The 26609-nt window shown below is 35.8% G+C and overlaps 1 protein-coding gene across 6 annotated transcripts in view; it reads right to left on the reverse strand.

Moving 5' to 3' along the window:
- The window catches only part of SPIDR (scaffold protein involved in DNA repair), a 255305-nt gene that overhangs the window by 159447 nt on the left and 69249 nt on the right, over window positions 1-26609 (reverse strand). For all 6 annotated transcript variants that reach the window (XM_087707085.1, XM_087707083.1, XM_087707084.1 and 3 more), the window contains exons 6-7: window positions 7756-7997; window positions 6118-6218 (exon numbers count right to left, since the gene is read on the reverse strand). In XM_087707085.1, coding sequence (XP_087563211.1) covers window positions 6118-6218; window positions 7756-7997 — 343 coding nt within the window. The remainder of the gene's footprint in view (window positions 1-6117; window positions 6219-7755; window positions 7998-26609) is intronic.

Genomic DNA, 26609 nt, shown 5'->3' on the forward strand with positions numbered 1-26609 from the left:
ACACCAGCATATGGTCTCACAAGGGGTCTGAGGATCTCATCTCAGTACATAATGGCAGTCATGCTATCTCTGGCGAGCACATGGAGAGCTGTGCGGCCCCCTAAAGAAATGCCACCACACACCATTACTGACCCATTGCCAAACCGGTCTTGCTGGAGGATGTTGCAGGCAGCAGAACGTTCTCCACGGCGTCTCCAGACCCTGTCACATCTGTCACATGTGCTCAGTGTGGACCTGCTTTCATCTGTGAAGAGCACAGGGCACCAGTGACGAATTTCCCAATCTTGATGTTCTCTGGCAAATGCCAAACGTCCTGCACGGTGTTGGGCTGTAAGCACAACCCCCCCTGTGGACGTCGGGCCCTCATACCACCCTCATGGAGTCTGTTTCTGAGTGTTTGAGTAGCCACATGCACATTTGTGGCCCACTGGAGGTCATTTTGCAGGGCTCTGGCAGTGCTCCTCCTGTCCCTCCTTGCACAAAGGCAGTCCTAATGCTGGGATGTTGCCCTCCTACGGCCTCCTCCACATCTCCTGATGTACTGGCCTGTCTCCTTGTAGCGCCTCCATGCTCTGGACACTACGCTGACAGACACAGCAAACCTTCTTGCCACAGCTCGCATTGATGTGCCATCCTGGATGAGCTGCACTATCTGAGCCACTTGTGTGGGTTGTAGACTCCGTCTCATGCTACCACTGGAGTGAAAGCACTGCCAGCATTCAAAAGTGACCAAAGCATCAGCCAGAAAGCATAGGAACTGAGAAGTGGTCTGTGGTCACCACCTGCAGATCCATTCCTTTATTGGGGATGTCTTGCTAACTGCCTATATTTTCCACCTGTTGTCTATTCCATGTGCACAACAGCATGTGAAATTGATTGTCAATCAGTGTTGATACCTAAGTGGACAGTTTGATTTCACAGATGTGTGATTGACTTAGCTTACATTGTGTTGTTTAAGTGTTCCCTTTATTTTTTTGAGCAGTATATATTCCTAAGGGATATATTTCGGGTAACCACTTGCTTCCTACATGTAGTATTAAGGAAGGAGGGAGGGAAGGCAACCATTGATTCAGGGATCTGATTCATGGCATATTGTTTGAAGTTATTGTTATTTACCACAGGACTGAGTTATTTCCGTAATGAGGACAATTACAAACCAATATTGTTCAGGACAAATTTCACAAACACTTCAGCATCTCAGCTTTTCCAATGCATTCCTAATGAAGAGTAATAAACTCAAGAGTTTGCACTCAGAGCATTTAAACAACATTTCAAAGACCAGAAAGCCCAACAGGATCAGTATGGTCTACCTAAGAACATTTTTCTGCACAGTTAAACCTTTTTTTTTTACAAACCAACAAGTTATTTGCATCACATAATTCATTCCAAATTCTGAAAAGTACTAACTTTAGCATATTTCAATGCTCTCTACACATCAGTTTTAGGGGGCTGATGAAAAAAAAACGGTGCCACCACAAAACCGCGCTCGACTAAACCGCGCTCGACTAAACCGTGTCGCTGACGTCATCAACAGGGCGACAACAGCACGGAGACAGAAGCACGCTGTAAACCCTAAACCTAAAATTAACCTCTAAACCTAAACCTAACCCCCCTAAACCTAATCCTAATCCTAAACCTAACCCTAAACCTAACCCTAAACCTAACCCTTAACCTAACCCTAAACCTAAACCTAAACCTAATCCTAACCCTAACCCTAACCCTAACCCTAACCCTTAACCTAACCCTAAACCTAACCCTAAACCTAACCCTAACCCTAACCCTTAACCTAACCCTAAACCTAACCCTAAAGCTAACCCTAAACCTAACCCTTACCTTAAGTTGAATCGGCTTGCTTTCAAAGCGCTATTTAAAGCGCCCTTCTTTCTCCGTGCTGGCTGTTGTCGCCCTGTTGATGACGTCAGCGACGCGGTTTAATCGGGTTTTGACGGGTCACGAAAAAAAACTATGAGCTGAGACTGTACCACAGTCGCCTGTGGACAAGGGACTGTTGAAACTTCAGTTCATGTCCTGTTGTACTGCAACACTTTACAAAGACTCAAGAACGGACCTTATAATTCCTTATCTGGTAAAACACCTGAGAAATTCCGATCTGATCTGATACAGTTTTCACATCAGATTTAGTCTCCTTGAACATAGCAAAAATTTATTGTTCTCATATATATTTATATATATTTTTTAATTTTCAAAAAAAAATATTTTATTCATTTTCATTTTCATTTTATACAATCACTTATATACTGTGCATTTGCAAAAAAAAAAAAAAGCAGTAAACACAACTCATCTTCCACCATGGAAAACCAACATAGCACTTCCATCCTCCATACACCCTTTCTTCTCCCCCTCCAACTTTCATTTCTCCCTTCCAACATTCCCCTGTTCTACTTCCCTTCCCTCTCAAACATTCCTTTCTCCCCTTCCCTCCATCTCGCCCTCCTTACATTCCCCTCTCTCTCCCTCTTTACTTCTCCCTCTTCCTTCCCTCTACTTCTCACTTTGGTGTATTTCTCTATTCATTAATCTATTCAATTTATATCTTACACTAAAATTAAAAAAATGAAAAAAAGGGGGGGGAAATAAAAAGAAAAAAGAAAAAAGAAAGAAAAAAGAGCAACAGTATACGAGTGCATTCTTCTTATTCTATAAGTTGAAACTATATTTCCACCCTCCCCCCCTCCCCCCCATAAACCCCCCTCCCTAATCCCCTCCCGACTTCCCAGGTCCCATACCCGGCATAACTCTTTATCAAACACAGTCTGGAGTATATTAAAACCAAGATTAAAAATTAAAAAATAAAAGATAAAGGAAAAAAAAAGAATAAGGAAAAAACAAAAAAAAGGAAAACAGGAAAAAATCAATAAACTCTCTACATTAAGCTCAGCTTCCCATCATTATTAAAACTTAAACAGTGTACATCATTCCTAATTTCATTTCATTTATTACTTGCAGGATTTCAAGCTATGTTGAAACCAAGTAGGTTAATCAAATGGAATTCTCTAACTAGGGGCCTTGTCTCTTTATCTAAATGTCCAAACTTTTAATTTGTCCCTTATAAAGCAACTTAAACACCTCAAATATTTCTCTCGGTTTCTGTTCCAACTCCTCTCATCCTGCCTCTACCCGTGTCCATATATGTATTTTATTATCATCCATACTCCTCTCATATTTGCTCCACCTTCCTTCAAACCCCCTGAGTATATCCTTCCAAACATTATATTCAAATAAAAATTTCTATAAAGATCAACTTGCTTTCTGGCTCAAAATAAACTCTAATTAAACCTTCACTACCCTCCCGTCTACGCCTCCTTTCCCAACTCAATTCGACCAAAACCACAATCCAAAAGCATCACAATCTCCGCCTTCCTCACCCTAGAGAATAAAACAAACAGTTTATATGAAAATTCAAAGTTGTCCATCAAATCTTTTTTTTTTTTTAAGTCCCATACAATATAATTTCCGAGGAGATCAGCATCGTTTCTTTCAGCCTTAATGTCTCTTCATCGGTATACCACTATACCATTTTATACAAGACAGAGTCACAAAGTTATTCAAGTTAAAATTAAGCCAATGTTTTGGAAGCATAACTAAGTACTTATTCTCTGTTCCTCCGCCCCTCCGGAGGGGAAAAACAACACCTCCCGCCTTGTAGCTGTGTGATTGGTTGTCTCTCTTCTACTTCTCCTTGTCTTTGTACAAGTCCGGGTAATTCAAGAGGTCCCGCCTTTAGGATCTTATTGTAAAAGTCTCGAGCTTCGCCAGGTGAATTAAGGCGATGTTTTTGATCATCAAGTGTAACTGTAATACCAAATGGCACCTCCCATCTGTACTGTATCTGATTATTTCTAAGTTCTTTAGTTAAAAAGACATAGTCTCTCCTGGCTCTTAACATCTGGGGTGGCATTTCTTTAAAGACAATCAGGTCCTGTCCATCAATTCGCAGCCTATTATTGTAGAGCTCTTGTAGTATCGCGTTTCTGGATTCTTTTGTAGCAAAGTATATAACTACATCTCTCGGGAGCTGTTTCTGTTTTGCTGTCCATGAATTATGGCGGTAAATTTTTTGGATCTGCCAATCAAAGTTGAGTCCCGGACTTCCCACCAAACGATTGAGAGCCTCAGAAAAGGTCAGCTTCAAATTCTCCTGATCGTTTTCACGCAATCCCCTAACTCTTATTGCAAACGCAGGTTTTTTATAGTTTGTCATAACAAGTTGTCTCTCTGCCTTGTCAAATTCCTGTTGCAACTTTTCAATTTTAGATGTCAGATTAGAGTTGGCTTCTTCCAAAACTTCCAGTTTATCCTCCATTCCTGCAATATAATCTGTCATCACATTTATAACCCCGATGGTATCCTCCTTTGTTTGAGCAATCTTGGCATCAAGTTTGTCACATAATTCCGAAATAAATTGCATCATTTCCTCTTTAAATTCTCTGAGAGTTTCAAAAAGAAATTCTTTCGTTAACAAATCTCCAGTAGGGGGCATAGAAGACAAAGACTGTGGCTTTATAGCGATTACTTGGGAAGCATTGTTAAAAAAACGTTTCGATTGCTTTGATTTGGGAGCCATGATAAGAGAAAAAAAGAAAACAAACAAAGCCTCTGCGCACCTTGATTTGAGATAAAATACTTTCAGTAAACTTTGGCAATTAATTAAGAGAGATCTTCAGGAGAACAGGGTTGGTTAAATATATCATATATCGACTGCGAAGGTTGTAAATCGCCATTTTGAAAAACAATTAAACAAAGGAGTTTTTTGTAAAATTGAAGCTGGTATTTTAAATAGAAAAAAAAGGTTCACCGGTATGGTCGCTGCTCAGATTTATCTTTAACAAGTTAATTACAAAATCTTGTACTGAGAGGGGGGGTAACTCGCCTTGAGCTGAAAAAAGACAGCTGAGAAGCTTTGGCCGGAGTAATGACTCAGCTTTCCGTTGAATCACTCTCTTTCATTCACAGCCAAAAAAAATAAAGACTGTGAACATCAAAGAGGACTCTAACTAGCTGGGGTCCCTCCCTGCTTTTTCCTTGCCTGGAAAAAGAGATATCTAAGATTTTAAATAGATATACGAACCAAAACTCTGAGAGCAGCTTCGTTAAGCTACCGTCGGCGGCAAGCCCCTCCCCTGGAAGCCAACATAGCAAAAATTTATTATACTGCCTGTAAAATCAGGCACACTTTGATTATCCACTGACAAAGCTACCACCAATTATAATGTTTTATCTTGTTTGATTTTTACTTTTATTTGTAAAATGTGTTTGTTTGTAATTCTGGTCAGTGACCACAATTTTTTTTAAAGTATTAAAACACAAGATTGAAAATGTTTCAGTCAGTAGTATTATCAGTCCTGCTATATTAGGCTAAATCACGAATGCTTCTGTAACCAGAGATTAAAAACTGGAAATCTTCTAGGAGTATTTGGCAGTATAGTGGTAGATCATCGTGAAAAAGAAACCATGTGTTAACAATATTGCAACCAGTCAACAATAACTGATGAAACAAAAAATCCTGGCTGAGATGGTTTGCGCATATTTGCATAATAGATCCAGTTTGTTTGTCATAAAGTTACATGGGAACACAAAGATAGAAGGTTCAACCCAGGGTATCAAGGCAACTCTGGAAAAGGTGGATTGTAACTGATCCAGATTACACTTGAATTCATTACAGCAATGGCCAACACATTTTGGGCAAGGCATTATAGCAAATTCCCATGACTCTGTAGCTCCAAAGTAGCATGTTGGATATACTCAGGTTCATATACTTGCCATTTAATCTATTTTTGCACTGTATTCTAAGAGACTTAGGATAATTAGTAATGTTTACAATTAACATTTAAAAGCCACCAAACATATATGTTGAAAAGACATCACTGAGTGTAAATAAATATAAGATCTTCATGTTTTTTCCTTTAAGAAGTAACACAAAATATTTATATATCAAACTTCTTAAACACCTATCTCCCTCATAGAGGACTCTGGGTGATAAGCATATTATGATCCTCAAGCCTTGAAATCATACAGTTACAAAGTCATATCAATATAATTAAAAATTGTTTAAAAATTATATTCTTCCAAATCATAGTAAAATATTATAGTTCTTACCTGAAACTATATCATGGTGAGAGGTATATTGATACCTCCAAAAGTTTACTGCGGATCTCTTTCTATTTTGAAGTCTATTCAATCTCTCTGCTAGCCCCCTCCTAGAGACAAAAGAAATTACTTTTCAAATTCTCAAAATTCACTGATTTTCTCAAGGCTTTGTTAAATAAATTCAACACACAATTTCTAGAGTTCTTAGCAACAGAAGAATATTGCAAAAATAGATATGTGAATAGATTCATACAGAGTGTGTGTAATCAATCCTACATTTAATATAAGCAGTTTCAATATACAGTTCTTTAAATTCCTGGAATAAAAATAATAAGAATACAAGAATACTCTTTGGGTCAGAATAATGTTCCACCTGAAGAGTGTAATTTCAATCAACACAAGTGTATTTTTGACCATTGCCCTACAGCATATTACTGGAAGACAAGTGACCACTGGTAAGGAATGTGTCCCAAAATACTCCTTGTGCATACTTGACCTCATGATTCATTTCATAAGCTAGGTCAAGTGTGCACTTTCTGTAGTCCGAAAATTGTCCATAGCTGAAAAAGTCCCGTATTTGTGAAGGGAACAGCCTTCAAAACAATGTTATTAAAAGCAATTCTGAAACTTACTTATTTGCAAATAATATTCAATACTCTCGAAGTTAAGAACAAGAATTGCTCTCAGTCAGTTGCATGATTTAATAACTAATAATTCACTTCTTAAACATCAATTTTCAGCTGTGATCCTATTTTAAATTACATTTGTGAAGAAAAATCTGTATTGAAGCCACATTAAAGGCTTTTGCTTGATTGTCATATTTAAGTGAAATCTTGTATTATAAGTTCTGGAGTATTTTTATTAAGACAACGTTTCAAGTTTATGCTCTAACTACCAATGCAAAAGAAGAGGAGAATGTTGATTTCTATGATTAAGTACAGTTTGAAATCGACATACAAGTAAGATGTGCTGCTCATGATTGGAGATTGGAATTGCAAAGTTGCAAACATTAGGGGAAAATATTAAGATTTTCCCATTTTTAAATTTTAAGGTTTCAAAAATATACTGTATTTTTCAGAGTGTAAGACGCACCTTCCCCCCCCCCCAAAAAAAGAGAATGAAAATCCGGGTGCGTCTTATACACTGAATACAGCATTTTTGGTCTCCCAAAAGCCTGCATCCCATTTTTTGCAAAAATGGACATGCAGAGGGTTTGAGAGGCCTGCAAAGTGCTCCCGAGGACTGGGGAAGGCAAAAATGAACAAAATACATGCCCTGTTTTGCAAAAAAAAATGAGGCATGCAGAAGATTTGGGAGGCCTGTAGAATGCTCCTGGGGAGGGCAAAAATGAGTGAAAACAGACCCATGTTTCACAAAAATGGGGATGTTTTTGCCCTCCCAAGCCCCCAGGAGCACTCTGCAGGCCTTCCAAACTCTCTGCATGACCTGTTTTTTGCAAAAAAAAATGGGCTGTGCAGAGGACTTGGGAGGCCTGCAGAGTGCTCTGGGGGCTGGGGAGGGCAAAAACTTTTTTTTAAATTTACATCTTCAAAATCTTGGTGCATCTTATACTCTGGTGCATCTTATAGTCCGAAAAATACGGTAACTCTAAAATTAATGTAGTTACTTTAAACAACTGATGCATACCTCAGCAATTTTCTTTTTTTTGCAGAATCTTCTGGAGTCTTCAAACTTTTTTCTATTTTTTTCTTAGGAGTTTGTAGAAAGGTCTGAGCAGATTTTAGCCAGTCAGTGGCTGATCTTCCTGTGTCTGTTTCAAACCCTACTCCAAAACAGAACTGGAACTTTTTAGGAAATGCTAAATTAGTAGCTTCTGTTTCTACATTGCTTCCTTCAAAATTGTCATCATCTGATGAATATTCTGAAATCTGAGGAGAAATTGTCAAGATAGAAAAAAAAACATCTATTTAAAGAAGCTAATGAATTAATGTAACTAACCAATAAAGATTTACAATCATGGAAACAAAAAATTTCATCACCATATATCCAGAATGTGAGGACTCAACGTGACCAATGCAGCTATATTTTATTTATTTGCTAAAGGAAATAAAGTCCACCTTTCTGGTTCAAAAGTGACATTAATAATAGTTTAAAAAATATTGGTAGTATGTAACATAAGCAACACCCAAAATACGGTAGCTAACTAAGCAATGAGAATCATTACTAAAGAAAAATCATAGAAATAGACCTTATCCCGAACAACTGAACCTACATAGTTCAGAAATAGTAGTCTTCAATTTACAACAGTTCCTTTAGTGACTGTCCAAAGTTACAATGTAACTGAAAAAGTGACTTATGACAGTTTTTCACACTTACGACGATTGCAACATCCCCATCATCACATGATCAAAATTCAGATGCTTGGCAACTGACTCATGTTTATTAGGATTGCAGTGACCCCAGGTCATATAATCACATTTGTGACATTCTGAGAAGCAAAGTCAAAGGGGAAGCCAGATTCATTTAACAACCATGTTACTAATTTAATCACTACAGTGATTCACTTAACAATTGTGGCAAGAAAGGTTATAAAATGGGGCAAAACTCATTTAACGGTTGTCTTACTTAACAAAATAAATTTTGGGCTCAATTGTGGTCATAAGTTAAGGAGTAACCAGTGTGTTTCCACTTTGCTGAATTACAATCATTGTAGCTACTGTACCAAGGTTGTGTAAGGCTAACTTATTATAAATGTCCAACTAAGGTTCCACAGGTTTTCCCGCTATCCTTAAATACTGATCTAGAACATGACAACCATTATTATTAAACTACAGTCATTTCCAGTAATCCTAAGCTTACTGGTAAACTTAATTATTTGAAAGGTAACTGACCAAAAATGGTTTTGCCAAGAGCCTTTGTCAGAAAATAGTCTTAACTTTTAAACCAAGGAATATTTACATTTTTCATGCCATAGCAAAAAAAGTTATTTTATGTGCTGATTATATTTGGAAGTTATGAAAAGTGAAAATGAGCACAGTAGATGAGGAAATTTATATAGGGAAAGTAAAAAAAAGTTTTTTATAATGAGCTTATATTAAGAAACTGAGCAGTAGTCAACATAGCTAGTATAATAAAGAATTATTCATTTAAATGTGCTTTTTATTTGTTTTAAGTGATCTCCCATCTGAGAACATTCTAGTAGTATTTATAGCAATTGAACCTTCAAAGATAGTCCTTGTGTAAATCTCATTATACAATCCAATCAAAATGGATTACTAAAACCTTTGTGACTATGACAGGATGAACTGATGTTGAACTCCTAAATACCCAACTGCATGCTTAGACTATAAACTTCCTCTTTTCAAGGAAGAATAATTCCATCAAGAAAATCGAAGTTATGTTGATTGGCTTCCTGGGTTTTTTTTTTTGTTTGTTTGTTTTAAACCTCCATGCTTTTAGTTCACCGTTGGAAAGCAATTGACAGACTTTACACAAATTGTATCATTTCAAAACATTTCATTTGTAGTGCAAATAATTATAGTATAAAATTACAAATCACAAATGATCACCATTGGTTTTAGAAATCAAGGTTCATATATTATTGCAGTGGGACTTCCTCATCAATATGTAAGAAATAAAAAAAATTCTTTGGAAATTGGAAAATGAAAGAGAAACAAAGAAGTTCTGATTTTTTTTTAAAGAGTTAATTTCTTTTCACCTGTTTAATACATACACTGAAACAAGTTTTACTCCTTTATTCAGAGCAGTAGATAAATTAGAATTTCAAAAAAAAAAATCTTCTGTGAGGGCTTATCAAGCAGGAGTGCCTTCAATAATCTTATTATTATTACGTAGATTACCTAAGTGAGACTTCCTTCCAAGAACTTGATTCTAGCTTCATGCAAACTTCCCTTTGATAAAATGATTTCCTTTTTATTTACACCTTATCATTCCAAGATCACACTGAGAGCTTTTCCTGCCCATTTACTCTTACTCTGATTAAGTTAATACCCAAATTGGTTGCAATGAATGAAATACTAAATATACCAGTAGAATTAGAAAGCAGAAGCTAAATCTATGGACCACTGGAAGAGGCAGGATTAGAAATGATAACAAAAAGGTTCGAAGGTATAATTAGCAACTTGGAACAGGATTAAAGCTGACAAATCTAACCACTGCCACACCATGACTCATATGACAATTCAGGTTTCATGGAATCTCTTCCTAATTATCTATTGACTCCTAATTATTTACACCAGTAAAATAATTATTTAACATAAGAGTTTCTCTGCAGGCCTACAACTCCATCTTTGAACTTAACACAAGGTCTCTTTCAGCTATTAATTGTAACATTCTATCATTATTCTATCAACCAGGCCTTTGGCAAGACAGGGTATAACCCCTTGCTTCATCGTGGGTTTTGTTAGCTTTTATGTTTTGTTGATTTCATTGTGATTTCTTTGATTGTTGTGAGTCACCCAGTCATTTAACAGAAAGCAGCATACAGGTTTTATTATTACAGTTCATTGTACTGTCAGTCAGACAGGATTTGACATTTTTACCTACCTACTGAGTCCTTTGGGGGGGGGGGCTGGGATAAGCAGATGATGATGATAATTTTGTGAATATACATTCTGTCACAGATTATGCAAATTATGCAAATAATGTCTTTAAACCAGTGAAATTTGAAAATAAATATAACTTAAACATTCCAAATATGCTTAATAGTAGACTAGGCCACCATTAGATGGGAGCAAAGAGAGAAAATTGTATTTCCTGCCATCTAGCAATTATCTGGAATTTTGACATTAAGAGTAGTATCTATTCTTAATATTCCATACATAAATGTTCTTCAGGAAATTTCACTAACATGATATCCTGTAACATTTTAGATCCATTGGGTCCATGACTTTAATTAATACAGTTAATTAAACTGTATATGGAATTATGGCAGCTGCAGGCCAACATTTCTGAACAGCAACCATGCATAATGTTCTGCACAGATGTTAAGAATATAACAAGAAGCAGTGTATCAAATTAAGATGTTAAACAATTTAGCAATAGCACTCAGACTTATATACTATCCCATAGTGCTTTACTCTCTGAGTGGTTTGAAATGTCAGCATATTGCTCCCAACAATATGCTGTTCAATACAGTGTTCATTTTACTGACCATGGAAAGATGGACGGCTGAATCAACTTTGGGCACTTAGCCTGCAATACTGCATTCTAACCACTGGGCCACCATGACTCATATTACACTTATTCATAAGTATAATAATAGTTCTTTCTTTACCAAGAAAAGTCAGTTCAGAAGGGAAATTACGAACATGAAAATAAATGGAATATATCCATAATTCCAAATTCACTTTTAATAATTCCCTTCCAAAGTCATTATTCATACCCTAAAAGCCATTAGATGAATATTATATGTGCAATTCAGCCCTTTTCCATAATTATTTAAAGAAAAGTTTATCTAAAATTTTGCAGCCACCAATTTGGACATACAATTATTTTAACAAGCAGAAGATATGACTGTTACAAGCCATTATCCTGGGGAATAGAAATTGGAGACTATTTTCATACAACATGCTCAACCACAAAATAGTCATTATATTTTAATTTACTTTGTTGTGAAAACCAGTTTCTGTGGTTAGCATACTTCATGGTATGTACACCCAGTAAACTCAATTAACTGGGTATATCTATGATTAGAGACCTGAAGGAACAGTTTAGGGGCAGATTATCATGAAGAAAATGGAGTCATTAGGAATTAAGAATAACCCTGCTAGATTAGGTTAAGGACTGCCTTAGTCTAGCCTACTTGTTTCTCATACTGGTCAAAAAGATGCCTTAGGGATGCTTGTAAGAATGAGACAAGGAAATACTCTTGCCCCAACCCTAATCTCCTGCAACTCTTATTTAGTGGTATTGTACCCTTTGTCCAGTCACTATTTTTCCAAGCTAAAAAACCCAAATATTCTAGGTCCTTCCCACAGGAAAGAGTGCTAAGCCGTTTGAAATGCCATAAATACATAAATAACTAATAATCACCACATATTTTTTAACAGAGATCTATAACCAAAAAGCCAAAAAAAAATCTGCTGGGTTCTTCTGTACTATGGTCTCTTTATGCTGCATTGTCTATTGATTACATGTAGTAAGTGGCAAACATCCTTGAAAACCTTCTTCATTTGTTTCATTAATACACTTGTAGAAGTAATAGTGTTAACTTTTGGCATTTATACATGTACAGGTAAATTAATGCCGCTGCCAATTTTATTTCCAAATGACAAATATTATCATGAGGTAACCTGATATTTCAAACTGTTAACTGTACCACATCAGAAATTTGTTTAGCTTCACACATCTTTCTTGAAAGTAATATCAAGTTCCTGCCATGCTTCAAAAAATTTGAAATGACTTTTCTTTGCATGAAAACACATGAATTGAATGAGGCATAATGATTCAACTTGCTTGCCTTTTCAATAATATGTTCTGCTGTCGATTCTTAAATTCCTAACTAAATATACCAGGGCCCTTCTAAATTATAGAACAGAGGAAAGAAGACAACCTTATGACATGGCTATTAAAGAATTATTCTACATTAGTTACCCTATTTATTTATGTAGTTTGTTTTTGGAACTCCCTCCACCACTGGGCTCTTTTTATTATCTTTCTTTACAACCAGACTCTCTAATATACTCCACTTGCTATGAAAAAAACATATCTTCCCTTAATATTCTACAGTAACCTTCTACCACCTAAGCACCCACCTGTGGACTATACTCAACACCCAGAATTCCAAGGTAATATGGCTATTTTTGTGAGAACTGGGAGTGGCAGTCTATATATCTAGAGGCTGCTCAGGTTGGGCAAGGCTTCAGTACAGTTTATTTCCTCATTTTTTCAAGAGTTTCTATTCTGTTCCTAGAAACTATTCTAACATTTTTTTTCTTTCAACCCCAATTTCATTCTGTGGAAATAACTTGTTTTGCTTTTCTTAGTCATTTGGGCAGTCCCTTCCTTTTGCATACTAAAGTCTTTAATGAAAGTTTTTCCACATTTAATTTGAATATAAAAACATTTTATTTCTAGTATCATTAGTGTTTATGCAGGAATTACTGCTTAAACAGACAGCAAAGGGTCTGCACACTTCATATTTTTACAGAGCTCACAAAGTTCATGATCCTTCCAGGCTCTTATCCTTACCTTCAAACTGCACAATCCTTCCCAACTACTTTAGTTTGACCTTTTCTATTGATTTATGGTTCTCAGAAAAAATAGAAAACTAATTCCAAAATCATACAAAGAGTAAACCCATAATCAACCATTTTTGGGATAGGCAAGGTTAAGAAACAGGCATAGCAGCAATTCTATGAAAATTTGTTATCAGGCATGCTGCAATGCTGCCTGCCAAGCAGCCCTGGGTGGCCTGCTAGCTTTTTAAAAAGCCCAATAAACTCGCTGCCACTCTGAAATAAACACTGCTGAGCACCTTCAGGCTTCCCTACTATTGCTAGTTCTGGTGCTGCTGCCTTTCTAAATAGTAGCCACTGAACAGCTGATCAACATGCCAGGTATTCCTTTGCAGCCTGCAATTATTTTTAATTGAGCTTAAAAAAAAGAATATAAATGTAGCAGAACTCTACAAGTTCTGTAGGCTTGCTTTTTATTGTTATTGAATACAGTAACAGAATCTTGAAAGCCTGACAGAATTTTTCTCTATCCCTTTTTATGCCAAAGCGCAGCCATCTTGAGTTTCTAACATTTCCTCTTTTTCAGGACTCCTTTTTTTCGGGGGGGGGGGGAACTACATATATGGTTTACTCATTCATTTCCCATGCCAATGGCAGGTTAACATTTCTTCACAAATAGAGAAAAAGTCAATACAATATAAAATCACAGTAAATGATTAATTAATGTTATCAATAACACCCTCATAGACCTATATTTCATATTTTCCTATTTATATTATCAAATATTTTTCTCATTAAATGCTTTAAAAAACCCTTATCTCTCCACATTTTAACATTGGGGGGAAGGGGGGCTCCAAGGTATGAATTCTTTGTAATAGAACTTGTTACAAACCACCTGGGTCCAATTTTGTTTTATTCTTTTTTTTAAAATGGACAGCTACAAACATAATTCAATATGACAATGTCTCAGTTTTGCTCATAGTATAATGCTATCAAAAGAATTATAAGGAATTATAATTCCTTTGATAGCATTATACTATGGGCAAAACTGAGGTATTCTATTGCAGATAATAAATGAAACAATTGATCATATACTAAAATGTTTGATATATTTGTCTTCAGATTTGACATTTCAATATGTAATTTGACCATGGTACAATAATGCTTAACAATAAACAGACACAACACTACTGAGTTTATTGACTAAATAAATCTTAAATTTTACACTATGATTCTAATGCTCTTCTATTTTCCCAGGCATTTGGGTTAGACGGGTAGATGATTTTTGCGACTATTGATGGTGAGTGGGGTCACTGTTTAGCCATAGGCCCTGCAGGGGTATGTCTGGTGAGTTTGCGTTTTAATCCTATAAACTATCCAGAGTCACTTGCCTGAGATGGGTGGCTGTATAAATCAATTAAATTAAATTAAATTAAAGAACATGTTGGCTGGATAACATCAAATCTGATGCAAAGCTGAACATGCAACAATTGAAAGAAGCTGTTTTTGACAGGTAGTATGGAGAGCACCAACATCACTACCGTATTTTCAAAGTATAAGATGCACCTCCCCTCCCTAAAAGAGGATGAAAATTTGGGTACGTCTTATACTCTGAATGTAGCTTTTTTGAAGCTTTTTTTTCAGCCCTAATGAGGCACTAGCGAGTGAAGCGATTTTCCGGGCTTCCCATGCCTTTCTCATTGCTTCTCTGATCAGCTGTGATTTAGAAGCTGTTTTTTATCCCCAACTAGGGGATAAAAAGCGTGAACGTGTGCCCGCTCAAAACCAGCAAACTTATGTCCTGAATCTGACCAGACTAAGGACACTAGCCATATGAATACCTGGTATGCAGAATTTCCCCCCTATATTCCTCCCCAAAAACTGATGTGTGTCTTATACTCCAGTGCATCTTATACTCAGTATAATATGGTAAATAAACAACAGATTGATAATTTCACTAAACCATATATTCCTGATATGAACAATTATTGCATATATAAATAGTTGTAGGGATGCTTTTTACTGGAAAAAAATCCCTCTGATTCCTTAGGGGCTAACTGAATTATGAGGATACGCTCCAAAACATCTTTCTCTGTTCATGTTTCTGGCAAAAAGAGAAGCAACCCTTTCTTCTTCTGGTGAGCAACATCTTAATATATTTGCTTGCTGGAGATGACTCTTCTATTATTGGCAGCAAAGGAAGCAAAAAAAAAAAAAAAGGTGCATTTTTCCCAGACTGCCAGCCAAACGAGGATATATCTTGGAATCTTTCAGATAGGTGGAACAAAATGATAAGAGGAATTGAACATGCCTGGGTAAATCTGAATGAATGTTAACCCTAGTATTTGTGAAGATCTTAGAAGATGCAAAATAAGGAAGAAAATTGAGACACACCCAACTTCTCATTTTTAACTATCTGTGTTATAGTTATAGGTTATAGGTAATACCTGTTTTCTTCAAAGAATAAAACCACGTAAAAGCAACAGTCAAAAATTTTAATGATAAAACCCAGGCATGGGTAGAAAGAAAACTTTGTCTCAATCAGTCCATGATAAACATGATAAACAACTAAATATAAAAGCAATTTTGACTTTTTATATTTTATATACAGTGCTATCATTCATCCCACACAGAAATTTGCTTTTTAGATTACATGTAGAAAAAATTGTCTCATATCAGTCCAATAATTAAGTATTTCACATCTAATGCAGTCAATACACTGACAACATCAACACCAGAGCTATTTGCTGCGTGTGAACTACTAAATTATTTTAAGGGGCAACAAACAGTTAAAGAGGCCACAAAAATATTGTACGGTATATTGAATAGTTATTCATGATTACAATTGATCACAAAAACTATGAGTGGAAAATAGAAAGTGGTCTTTCCCAACATAATGTTTTCACTAACTTTATTTAAATATTATACAGGCTGACTTCAACCTGTGCAAGAGATTTCCCATCGTCTTCCATTAACACAACACAAATTTACTTTGGAGATATCCTCAACCTTCAACAAAGGCTTTGGGGAATGCATGACTAATGGTGGGAAATTAGAATCCTGTATTTTTTATAGAATATTACTCTGATTAATTTTGCTCCATAGCAGCACACATATTCAGGATTGCAGCTTCAGTTATATTATGTATCTCATGTTGTTTTATGTAATGTAATGAATTACATTATAATTCACTCACGACATCAGTAACCCTGCTTTACTTAAAGTCAGGTGCACTGCACTGCTACTAGAACATGCTCTCATAAACTCCATCTTTACATTCGTAGTTAGCCAAACTCAATGGCAGGAAGCTTCTGTGTTCCATGTTATCAGTTATGAACAAAATGTTTTTCTTCATTCCAATGTTACTATGTATTAATTCTATATAACAGTTTAGTAGATAGAGAAAATTAATCTTAATGCAGTAGCACATAAATCAGATTAAAGATCATCAGATTAAATTTGTATTTAAGCCACCACCCCATTTCTTCAAAACGGTATTTACCGAACTTTGAGATGTGGTTAGAATTTTAATGCTATAATGCATTATCACAGAAAGGGTATCTTAATGCCTTACCACATGAGGACAAGTTAATTATCTCTATATGAATGCAGCCACCATTATAATTTCCTTAAATGTTTTTAGTTTTAAGTCAGTGTGGTTTTGCTAAGAATATGTGTTGATGAGATTTGACCAAAACACTATTTTGAATGAAAATCAGTACAAATGTTTGGGAGTGGAATCAAAGGAAAATATAAAACAATTTTTCTTCAAGTAATGAAAACTGTAAAGAAAATTTCTTTTTTTTCCATTTTCCAGGATATTTTTCAGAATAAAAGTACCAAAATCACTTACTAGAACACAACCAAGAATGAAATCCACTGTTTATCATCTTACAATACATTTGTATAAAATATTTTCAAATTATTAGCACATTTATGCCAGGAAAATAAATTAAAGTAAATTAACCACACAAAACATACACGTAAATTAAGCACACAGACTTCTATGAGTTATAACAAAGTGCCATTACACTAACCATTAGCAACAATTTGATCTTTGATCTTTCAAATATCCAAAATAGTTCACACGCATTAGTATAAGCTTATTAGTAATGCTTTAAATATATTTTAATTTTGAACTCCATACTGCAGATTACATTGTTTTGGAAGTTTGGCTGGAACAAACTGGGGAAGTGACAAAGTTTGATGTGCAAATCAGTATTTAAGCTACTATTCTCTTCCAGCTCTTACCTTCTAGCTGAGTGGAATGTCTTAGAAACCAAAGTACTGCAGATGTTTTCCAAGAGCAGGGGGAACGACAATTTTATGAAAGAAGGTTATAATAAACTAGACTTCATATCTAAATATTTTGAAGGTAGCAGCAGGAATCCATATATATAGTACACACAGTTTTTTACTTAGTACCACAATTGGTACCAGAATTTTGCTCACTAAGCAATGCAATGATTAAATATCATCATGTGACCAGACCCCAATTTTATGACCATTTGACAGTTGTTAAATGAATCATGTGGTCCTTAAGTGAATCACAAAGTTGCTGAGTGACTATAGCTTCCTCAATTGACTTTGCTTGTCAGAAACCAAATAGGAGGGTTGCAAATCATGATCATGTGACCTCAAAGCACTTCAACTGTCACAAATGCAAGACGATCACCAAGCACCTGAATTGTGATCATGTAATCACAGGGGTGGTGTTATGGTCACAACTTTCAGTATGGGTTGTAAGTCACTTTCACCAAGGCAGCTGTAATTTTGAGTCCTAATTAAACAATGATTGTAACTGAGAATCATCATTAATTAATGGTTGTAACTGAGAACAAAAACATAAAATACTGAGAATTTAAAAGCAGTAATCTTGCTCAACACATATTATTTTGGCTTCTTTTCAATTATTTTGAACTAAGAGACAATATTGGACTCTTAGTTCAAAATAATTGAACTAAGGTATACAATATTGCATGTAAATTATAATTGATATAATATCCAGATTGGTAAATTTAATAAAAAGAGGAGGAAAAAGATCTGAAAATTATACTGTAAACAAAGAAACTTAAAAAGAAATCAAGGGTTTTTTATTTTTTTTAACTGCTAAGATTAATTTTAATTGATTAATAAAATGTTATATGTATTTATTCTTACCAGTTTGTGTAGTAATATACATACAAATTAATGTTGATTAAAAATCTTTGAGCCTTTCTAAACAATGAACTCTAATTCAAATAGTAATAACTGAAACATATTGATACTCCATTGATTCAAATCAGATGTAGATTTCTCCTTCCAATGCTGTATAATTCATTTAGCCAATCCCTCAGGCCTGAGCAATCCAAAATTATGTCTTGATTGATTCCAAATACTGGGAATGCAGCCAAGGTTAACATATTATACATACTTTTAATGAAAAGTGATCAGTCCAGAACAATAATCTTGTTCACCTTTGATGTTCTTCTTTGCAATTGAGCCATTCGTCTAAAAATGTTCGTAAACTGTGAAGCCTGGCACTACATATATAGTGGCTTGTGGCAACTGTTTGAAACACTGTCAAAGGATATAATTTGAAAAAGTGATACTGAATAGAAATATAGGCTGCCCCCTCAATGCTGCTTCTTCAAAATAAAATATTTATTTACATTACCACTTCCAACTGTTAGTTCAACAAGATGCTTATGTACAGATAGAGTCTACCTCCTCTTATAAACATTATAAAGCTTTAATCTTTTACTTTCCAGGGGAAAAAAGATATAATGCAAAGTCCTTGAGAAGATTGTTTCATGTTGTAACAATATTCAGTTTATTCTATTTTTCCAAATATATTGCTAGTAGGTAGATGAGAAATTGGTATTAGAAAAGAAAAAGGATAGGACTTCCTGGGCGGAGATTACTGATGGAAGCAGCTTAACATAGCTGCTCCCGAGTTCCTGGTCGCGTTATCTGTTTAGATGATCGTCTATCAGACGTCTAACAGGTTTCTTACTCTTCGGGCAAGAAGGGAAGAAGATTAGTTCTGCTGTGCAAATGCCCTTTGATTTTTGCAGCTTCTGTGTCTGCGGAAAGAGGGGGGCCAGCCGAAGTCAGAACGGCATCCGTGCTGGGAATCTCCAACTGCTTTGTGCAGTATGAAGTAAGCATCCTTCCACTCAGATCAAAGTTTGAATTATTTGATTTTAACACGAGCTGAGCTCGCATGCGAGGACTAATTGTTTATCCAAATCCTAGCTTCATTTTTTTACAAGATCTTCTTCCGTTAATTTATCTACTTAAAGGGGCATTTAAAATGGCGACGATCCTGCGGAATTCCTCCGTAACAATGATTATTTTCTTAATCTCCTTGTTAAATTCTACAGAGCTTTAAAACTTCAAAGGAAAGGAGTGATTTATTACTCTGCCTCACAGCCGGCTAGCAGAGTTTTACTAATCAGTTTCACTTTTACAAGACTTTCTTTCTTCCATTAATTCTGCTAATTTAGAGACACTTAAAATGGCGATGAATATGCTGAACTATCTCGTTACAATGCTTATTTCCTGAAACCTTTTGCAAAGTCCTACCGAGCCTCAAAAACTTCAAAATAAAGGGGGAGATTCAGTACCTCTTTCCATAACTGTACAGTGGGTCAGTAGAGTTTTATTAATTGCTTGAAGATAAAACTTGGAATGGCCTCAAAACCAAATCCTAATTTGAAACCCCCCCCCCCCTTCAGCCCCCAGAAGCACATCTCCAATACCTAGTATAAAGCCGCAGCCTCCGCTCTCCATGCCCCCTGCTGGAGATTTGTTAACGAAAGAATTCTTCTTGAGGGAATTAAAAGAGGCTCTCAACACCGAGACAATTAAAGTGGAAGACAAACTTAAAGACTTTAAACAGGAGATAAAAGAGGAGATAAAAGAGGAGATAAAATAACTTAAAGAAGAGTTGTATGATAAAATTGATGCCAGGGTTGTTAAAATTAGAGATGATATGCTGGGGCGGGTAACTGTACTGACAGAACATGTTTCCGGAATTGAAGATAGTCTAGAGGATCTTAATGAAGCTAATACCAACTTGACATCGAAAACACAGGTGGTGCAACAAAAAGTTGAAAATGCTGAAAAAGAAATTATTGTGATACTGTCAGCCTCTGCTTTGCTGTTGCTTCGGCTGCCATGAAACAGGGAGGGGGGGCATGGTATTTGGGAGGGGTTACTCATTGTGCTGGAGGAAAGTTCTGGAGTTCAGCTGCCTGTCGGACTACGCATGCGTGGGAGATTCCCGCCAGGACTAACGGCACCAACATTCCATCTTCGTGATGCCTTTTGAAGTTATCTCACACCTGACACTTGAGAGAATTATGATTGGACTGTAACTGTGATGCCAAGGGGTGGGGAATAGGCTATTCTATATATCAATCGCTTTCGCGCCTAAATAATCAGACTTCGCTACGCTATGCCTTTAATCATTTATAATTAGTAAAAGTACACTTGATTTCTACACATGGAGTCTCGTGGTCTTCTTTCCTAATTATCTAATGGAGAGGTCCTGACAGATACAGTACACGCAAATGGAGCTGGCATTAAGAGTAAGGGGGTTGCGTGAAGAAAAACAGGAGAACCTGAAACAGATTCTTTCAGAAGCTTTTGATTGTCTGGTGGGAAGACCGGAGGCTAAGTTTGACTGGCAAATCGATAAAGTTTATCGCGTTAACTCTTGGGTGGCAAAACAGAAGCAGCTTCGTCGAGACATTGTTATATATTTCACTAGAAGAGAGCTCAGAAACACGATATTACAAGAGTCTTATAACACTAAGCTCCAAATTGGGGGTCAAGACCTGACTGTTTTGAAAGAGATACCACCTCAAATGCTAAGAGCCAGGAGAGATTATGCTTTAGTTGAAGAACTTAGAAATCGTCAGATACAGTACAGATGGAATGCACCATTTGTCATTATACTTACATTTGATAGGCAAAGATATCGTCTCAACTCCGTATGGAAAGCCCAAGATTTTTATCATAATATTTTGAAGGCTGGACACCCTGCACCATCTAGACCCGGAGAAAGACCACAAGAAGGACAAGACAGACAGCAAACCACCCAACTACCAGATAAGATGGATCATCTCTCTCCCCTAGAAGCGCAAGGTGTTATGGAACAAAGACCTAGCCGTATGACTACTAGACGAATGGAGAAACAAGCTAAAAGGCAACAACCTCAACAATCACCGGCCATCGATCAAGGAGCTACAGCAACAAGTCCAGAAGCCGTGGGAGGAGCTAGGCCAAAGGTTAAATAGGCCATGCAGGAGGCTCTAAAAAAGCTTCAGGTAACCAAAGATGACAACTAAGATTTTAACATGGAATGTCAATGGATTGAATTCTCCACAGAAGAGAAAGAAAATATTTCACTATCTTAAACAGTTTAAGAATGACATAATTTGTTTGCAAGAAACTCAACTACTTTAAAAGACATCATCTAAGAGGGGTACTGATAAATGATTGGCTTGAAATTAGAAGGAAATTCTATATCCAACTACCCAAATGGATATTCCCGACGGAAGCCCTGATATACCCAAATCTGATAAACTTCGACAAAAATGTTATTTATAAACAATTGTTAGACAACCAAAATAGATTAAACTCCAGGGAAAACTTGGCTGAAATGGGAATAAATATTGATTGGTGGCCATACTTTCAAATACAAAATAAGTATAAATCAGATCTAGCACAATTTGGCTTTCAGGACAGAGACCAGGAATTGGATAAAATTTTAATAGGACCAGACGAGAAATTAATCTCGAAAATATATAACTGTTTGCTAATTCGAAAAATGGAAACAGAAAGAGTGAAAGAAGTTATGGTAACCTGGGCCCAGAATATTGGCCACACAATTAAGTTAGATGAGTGGGAAAGGATATGGGAGTGGAACCTGAAATTAACGATGTCGACGGCCTACAAAGAAAATGTATATAAAATGTTCTACCGCTGGCATCTCTCTCCGACAAGACTGGCAAAAATTTCCACAAAATCATCGGCCAAATGCTGGAAATGCAAAATAACACTGGGCACATACTACCACATGTGGTGGACGTGTCCGGTGGTTAAGACATATTGGCAGCGAATACTAAGGTGGCTAAATGAAATTATGTCAACTAAATAAAACCTCAATCTGGAAATGTTTCTATTAGGGATAATAGATCCAAAAATAATTAAAACTAATCAATATTTACTCATCCATATCTTGACGGCGGCAAGAATCGCATATGCGCAGTGCTGGAAGAAAGAAAATGCCCCCACTAGTACAATGGTTATGAATAAAATTTTAGAAATAGCGGAAATGAATAGATTGACAATGCTGATTAACGAAAAAGAAGACACAGACTTCTACAAAGTCTGGGAGAAATTATACAAATGGTTTGATAAGAAAGACAATGAGAATTAAGATATAAAATGAGATATTTTATTAACTTAAAATAACTTAAGTAACAATTTAAATATACAATATACAAGACTAAGTAACAAATGAGATAAGAAATGTATTAGAGGTGAGAATTCACCAACAAGTAATATCAATATCAATAAACATATGTATGAATTTTTGCCGTTTGCGCTGTAAATATGCAATGAGTTCTATTTCTTTCTTTTTTTTTGTATTTTGTAAATCTTGCCTTTTTTTATAACCTTCAATAAAAAATTTAAAAAAGAAAAAAGAAACTCATATTAAATCAACCGATCAAAAATATCTGATTAACCCAAAACTTGGTCAACACTTTGTAACTTCTGCTATGGAAAAGAAAAATGGTATAGTTGTATACTTAAGAAAAGATATGAAAGCTGAATTAATTGAAGCAGATCCCTATGGAAGATACATCGCGTTAGATCTAACCCTAGAAGGGAAAAAGACATTGCTTCTGGGAATTTATGCTCCTAATCAACAGCAAGAAGGATTCTATAGAAATCTTCATGCTAAATTACTACAGTGGGATTATAGGTCTTGTATATTATTGGGTGACTGGAATGGCATTATAGATACCAAGAGAGACAAGAAGATTTCTCGCCCAAATACTAAGATGCAAGCAAAGCTACCTAAATCCTTTTTTGACATTATGGATGACTTTGAACTGAGAGATATCTGGCGAGAACGAAATGCAGAGGAATACGATTTTACCTTCTTTTCTGATAGACATCAATCCTTTTCTAGGATTGATTTCATATTAATCACTAATTATTTGCTTTCTAGGGTCAAAAAGACGAAGATTGCGGCTAGGGTCCTTTCAGATCATAACCCAGTTTGGATGGAATTGGGAGGGGTGGTACAGGCAAGAAGGTCTTGGAGAGTGAATGAAAACTTATTTAGATATGAAAAGTATATCAATGATTGTAAAAAATTGCTAACCGAATACTTTGTTTTTAATATGAATAAGGGTACACCCATGGAATTCGTATGGGATGCAAGCAAAGCGTATATGAGAGGAGTACTGATAAATATAAACAAAGCACATAGACATAAACAAGGGGTAAAACGAACAGAATTGGAAGAGGAAATTAAGAGGAAAGAGCTGGAGTTAACATTAAACCCAGGCGATACAAAGGTCAAGGAAGCAATTGCCATATTAAAATCTCAATTTGACATGTTGATTTCTGACCAGGTAGCCACTAGTTTGTTATACGCAAAACACAATACTTTCTGCAATGCAAACAAACCTGGCAGATGGTTAGTTTATCAGATTAGGAAAAAAAGGAAATCTCGAAATATATCTAAATTGACTTATAGAGGGAAGGAGGTGTTTCAACAGGATGAGATTCAAAAGGCATTTCGGGAATTTTTTACAGAATTGTATAAGGGGATAAAATTAATGGTTTAGATATAGACAAATATTTAGATAAAGACAAAATACCCTTAGTTAAAGCAAAGCACAGGCAAAATTTGAATCAACCAATAACCTCGGGGGAAATTTTACAGGTAATTAAGCAGTTAAAGTCAGGGAAGGCACCAGGCACAGATGGCTTGACAGCGGCTTACTATAAAAACTTACAATTAGAAATGGTAGAACCTCTTAGAGAATTATTTAATAAGATTCAAATGGAAGGTAAGGTACCTCCATCCTGGAAGACAGCTTTTATATCTTTGATACCCAAAGAAGATCAAGATACTACTCAACCCAAAAAATATAGACGTATCTCATTACTTAATGTAGATTATAAATTTTTTACTAAAATATTAGCAAATAGGTTAATGCTGGTTATTCAACAATTGATACACGCTGACCAGACAGGTTTTATACAAGGGAGACAAATGAAAAGTAATGTTAGATTAGTTATTAATGCACTAGAATACTTGAGAAAGAACAATCAAATTCCTGTTGCGTTCATATTTTTGGATGCTGAGAAAGGTTTTGATCGAGTTAATTGGCAATTTCTGTTGAAGATATTGCAAAAAATGCAGATACAGTCAATTAAAGCAATATATCAACAGCAAACAGCTCAAATCATAGTCAATGGAAGTTTAACAGACTCTTTTCAAATTGGAAAAGGTACAAGACAGGGACAGGGCTGTCCTTTGTCCCCACTATTGTTTATTATAACTTTGGAAGTATTGTTGAATAAAATACAGGGCTTGGATGGTCTAAAAGGAATTAAGATTAGGCAGCAAGAATACAGAGTGCGTGCTTTTGCGGATGATTTGGTCATAATATTGGAACAACCGCAGGAATCCAGTATGGCTTTAATGAATGTGATTAATCAATATGGTCAAGTGTCTGGTTTTAAAATTAACTTAGGGAAAACAAAAATATTAGCCATAAATATGAATACTAAACAAAAGGAAGAATTAGGAGGAATGTTAGGATGTGAGGTAGTCAAAAAGGTCAAGTATCTTGGAGTTGATATTTCAATCTCAAATGGGAAATTATTTAAGTATAATTATGAACCACTCTGGCATAGTATACAGATAGAGATGAAAAAATAGCAATAGCAGTGGACTTATATACCGCTTCATAGGCCTTCAGGCCTCTCTAAGCGGTTTACAGAGAGTCAGCATATTGCCCCCAACAATCTGGGTCCTCATTTTACCCACCTCGGAAGGATGGAAGGCTGAGTCAACCCTGAGCCGGTGAGATTTGAACCGCTGACCTGCTGATCCAGCAGTAGCCTGCAGTGCTGCATCTAACCACTGCGCCACCTTGGCTCTTACCAAATGGGAGAAGTTGCACTTATCTTTGCTGGGAAGAATAACGGCAGTGAAAATGAATATCTTACCAAATTTTTATTTCTTTTCCAAATGTTACCTATACTCAAAAAAGATGCGAATCTTTTAGAATGGCAGAAGGGTATCAATAAATTTGTATGGGCAGGAAAGAAGCCAAGAGTAAAGCTGAAAATAATGCAAGATGCACGCGAGAGAAGAGGTTTGAAACTACCCAATCTAAAACTATATTATGATGCAGTGGTATTATCCGTAATTAGTGATTGGATCGATTTAACCAGTGATAGGATATTGAATATTGAGGGACATGATCTGGTATATGGCTGGCATGCTTACCTGTTATTCAACAAAAAACTGGACAAAAACTTTAAAAGTCATATTTCAAGAAATGCTTTATTGCGGGTCTGGAAAAAATATCAACATTCGGAAACAGAATTAGTTAAAGATTGTATGGTAAAGTGGGCTCAAAATATTGAAGAACCAATAATGTTGGATACCTGGGAAAGAATTTGGGTAAGAAATGTGAAATTTACACAAGCTCAAAACTTGCGAGAAAATTTTTACAAGATGCTCTATAGATGGCATTTAGATCCTAAAAAGTTGGCTTCTATGTATCCGAATTTACAACCCAAATGTTGGAGATGTGGTTCTCTTGACGCTACATATGGTGGACTTGCCAAAAGGTTAAGGCATTTTGGATAAAAATATGGTGGATTATGCAAAATATTTTTAAAAGAAGGATAAAGTTTACTCCTCAGTTATTTTTGTTAGGTATAAGTACTGACTTTACAGTGGTAGAGATTAACTTGATTTTGCATTTAATAACGGCATCAAGACTGTTGGTGGCGCAATATTGGAAGAAGGAAGACTTGCCTACAATTCAAGAATGGACATTGAAAGTCACAAATTTAGCCGAGATGGCTAAAATATCTGCATATCTTAAAGACCACTCAAATGAGAGATATAAACGAGACTGGAAAAAATGGATTGATTAAATACAAAATAAATATGGGACTAAGAAATTCCAGATAGCCTATGCTTAAGATCAGGAATGATTTAAATTGTTTAAAGATAGCTTAGCAAGAAGGAGCTAAGCTCAAGGTAGAGATGTTGTTAATTTCTTATTCTTTTCTTTTCAATATATTTTA

This window comes from Thamnophis sirtalis, unplaced genomic scaffold (genome assembly GCF_051295495.1).
Source record: "Thamnophis sirtalis isolate CommonGarterSnake01/CBP01778 unplaced genomic scaffold, rThaSir2_p1.2 scaffold_2, whole genome shotgun sequence".
NCBI lineage: Eukaryota > Metazoa > Chordata > Lepidosauria > Squamata > Natricidae > Thamnophis > Thamnophis sirtalis.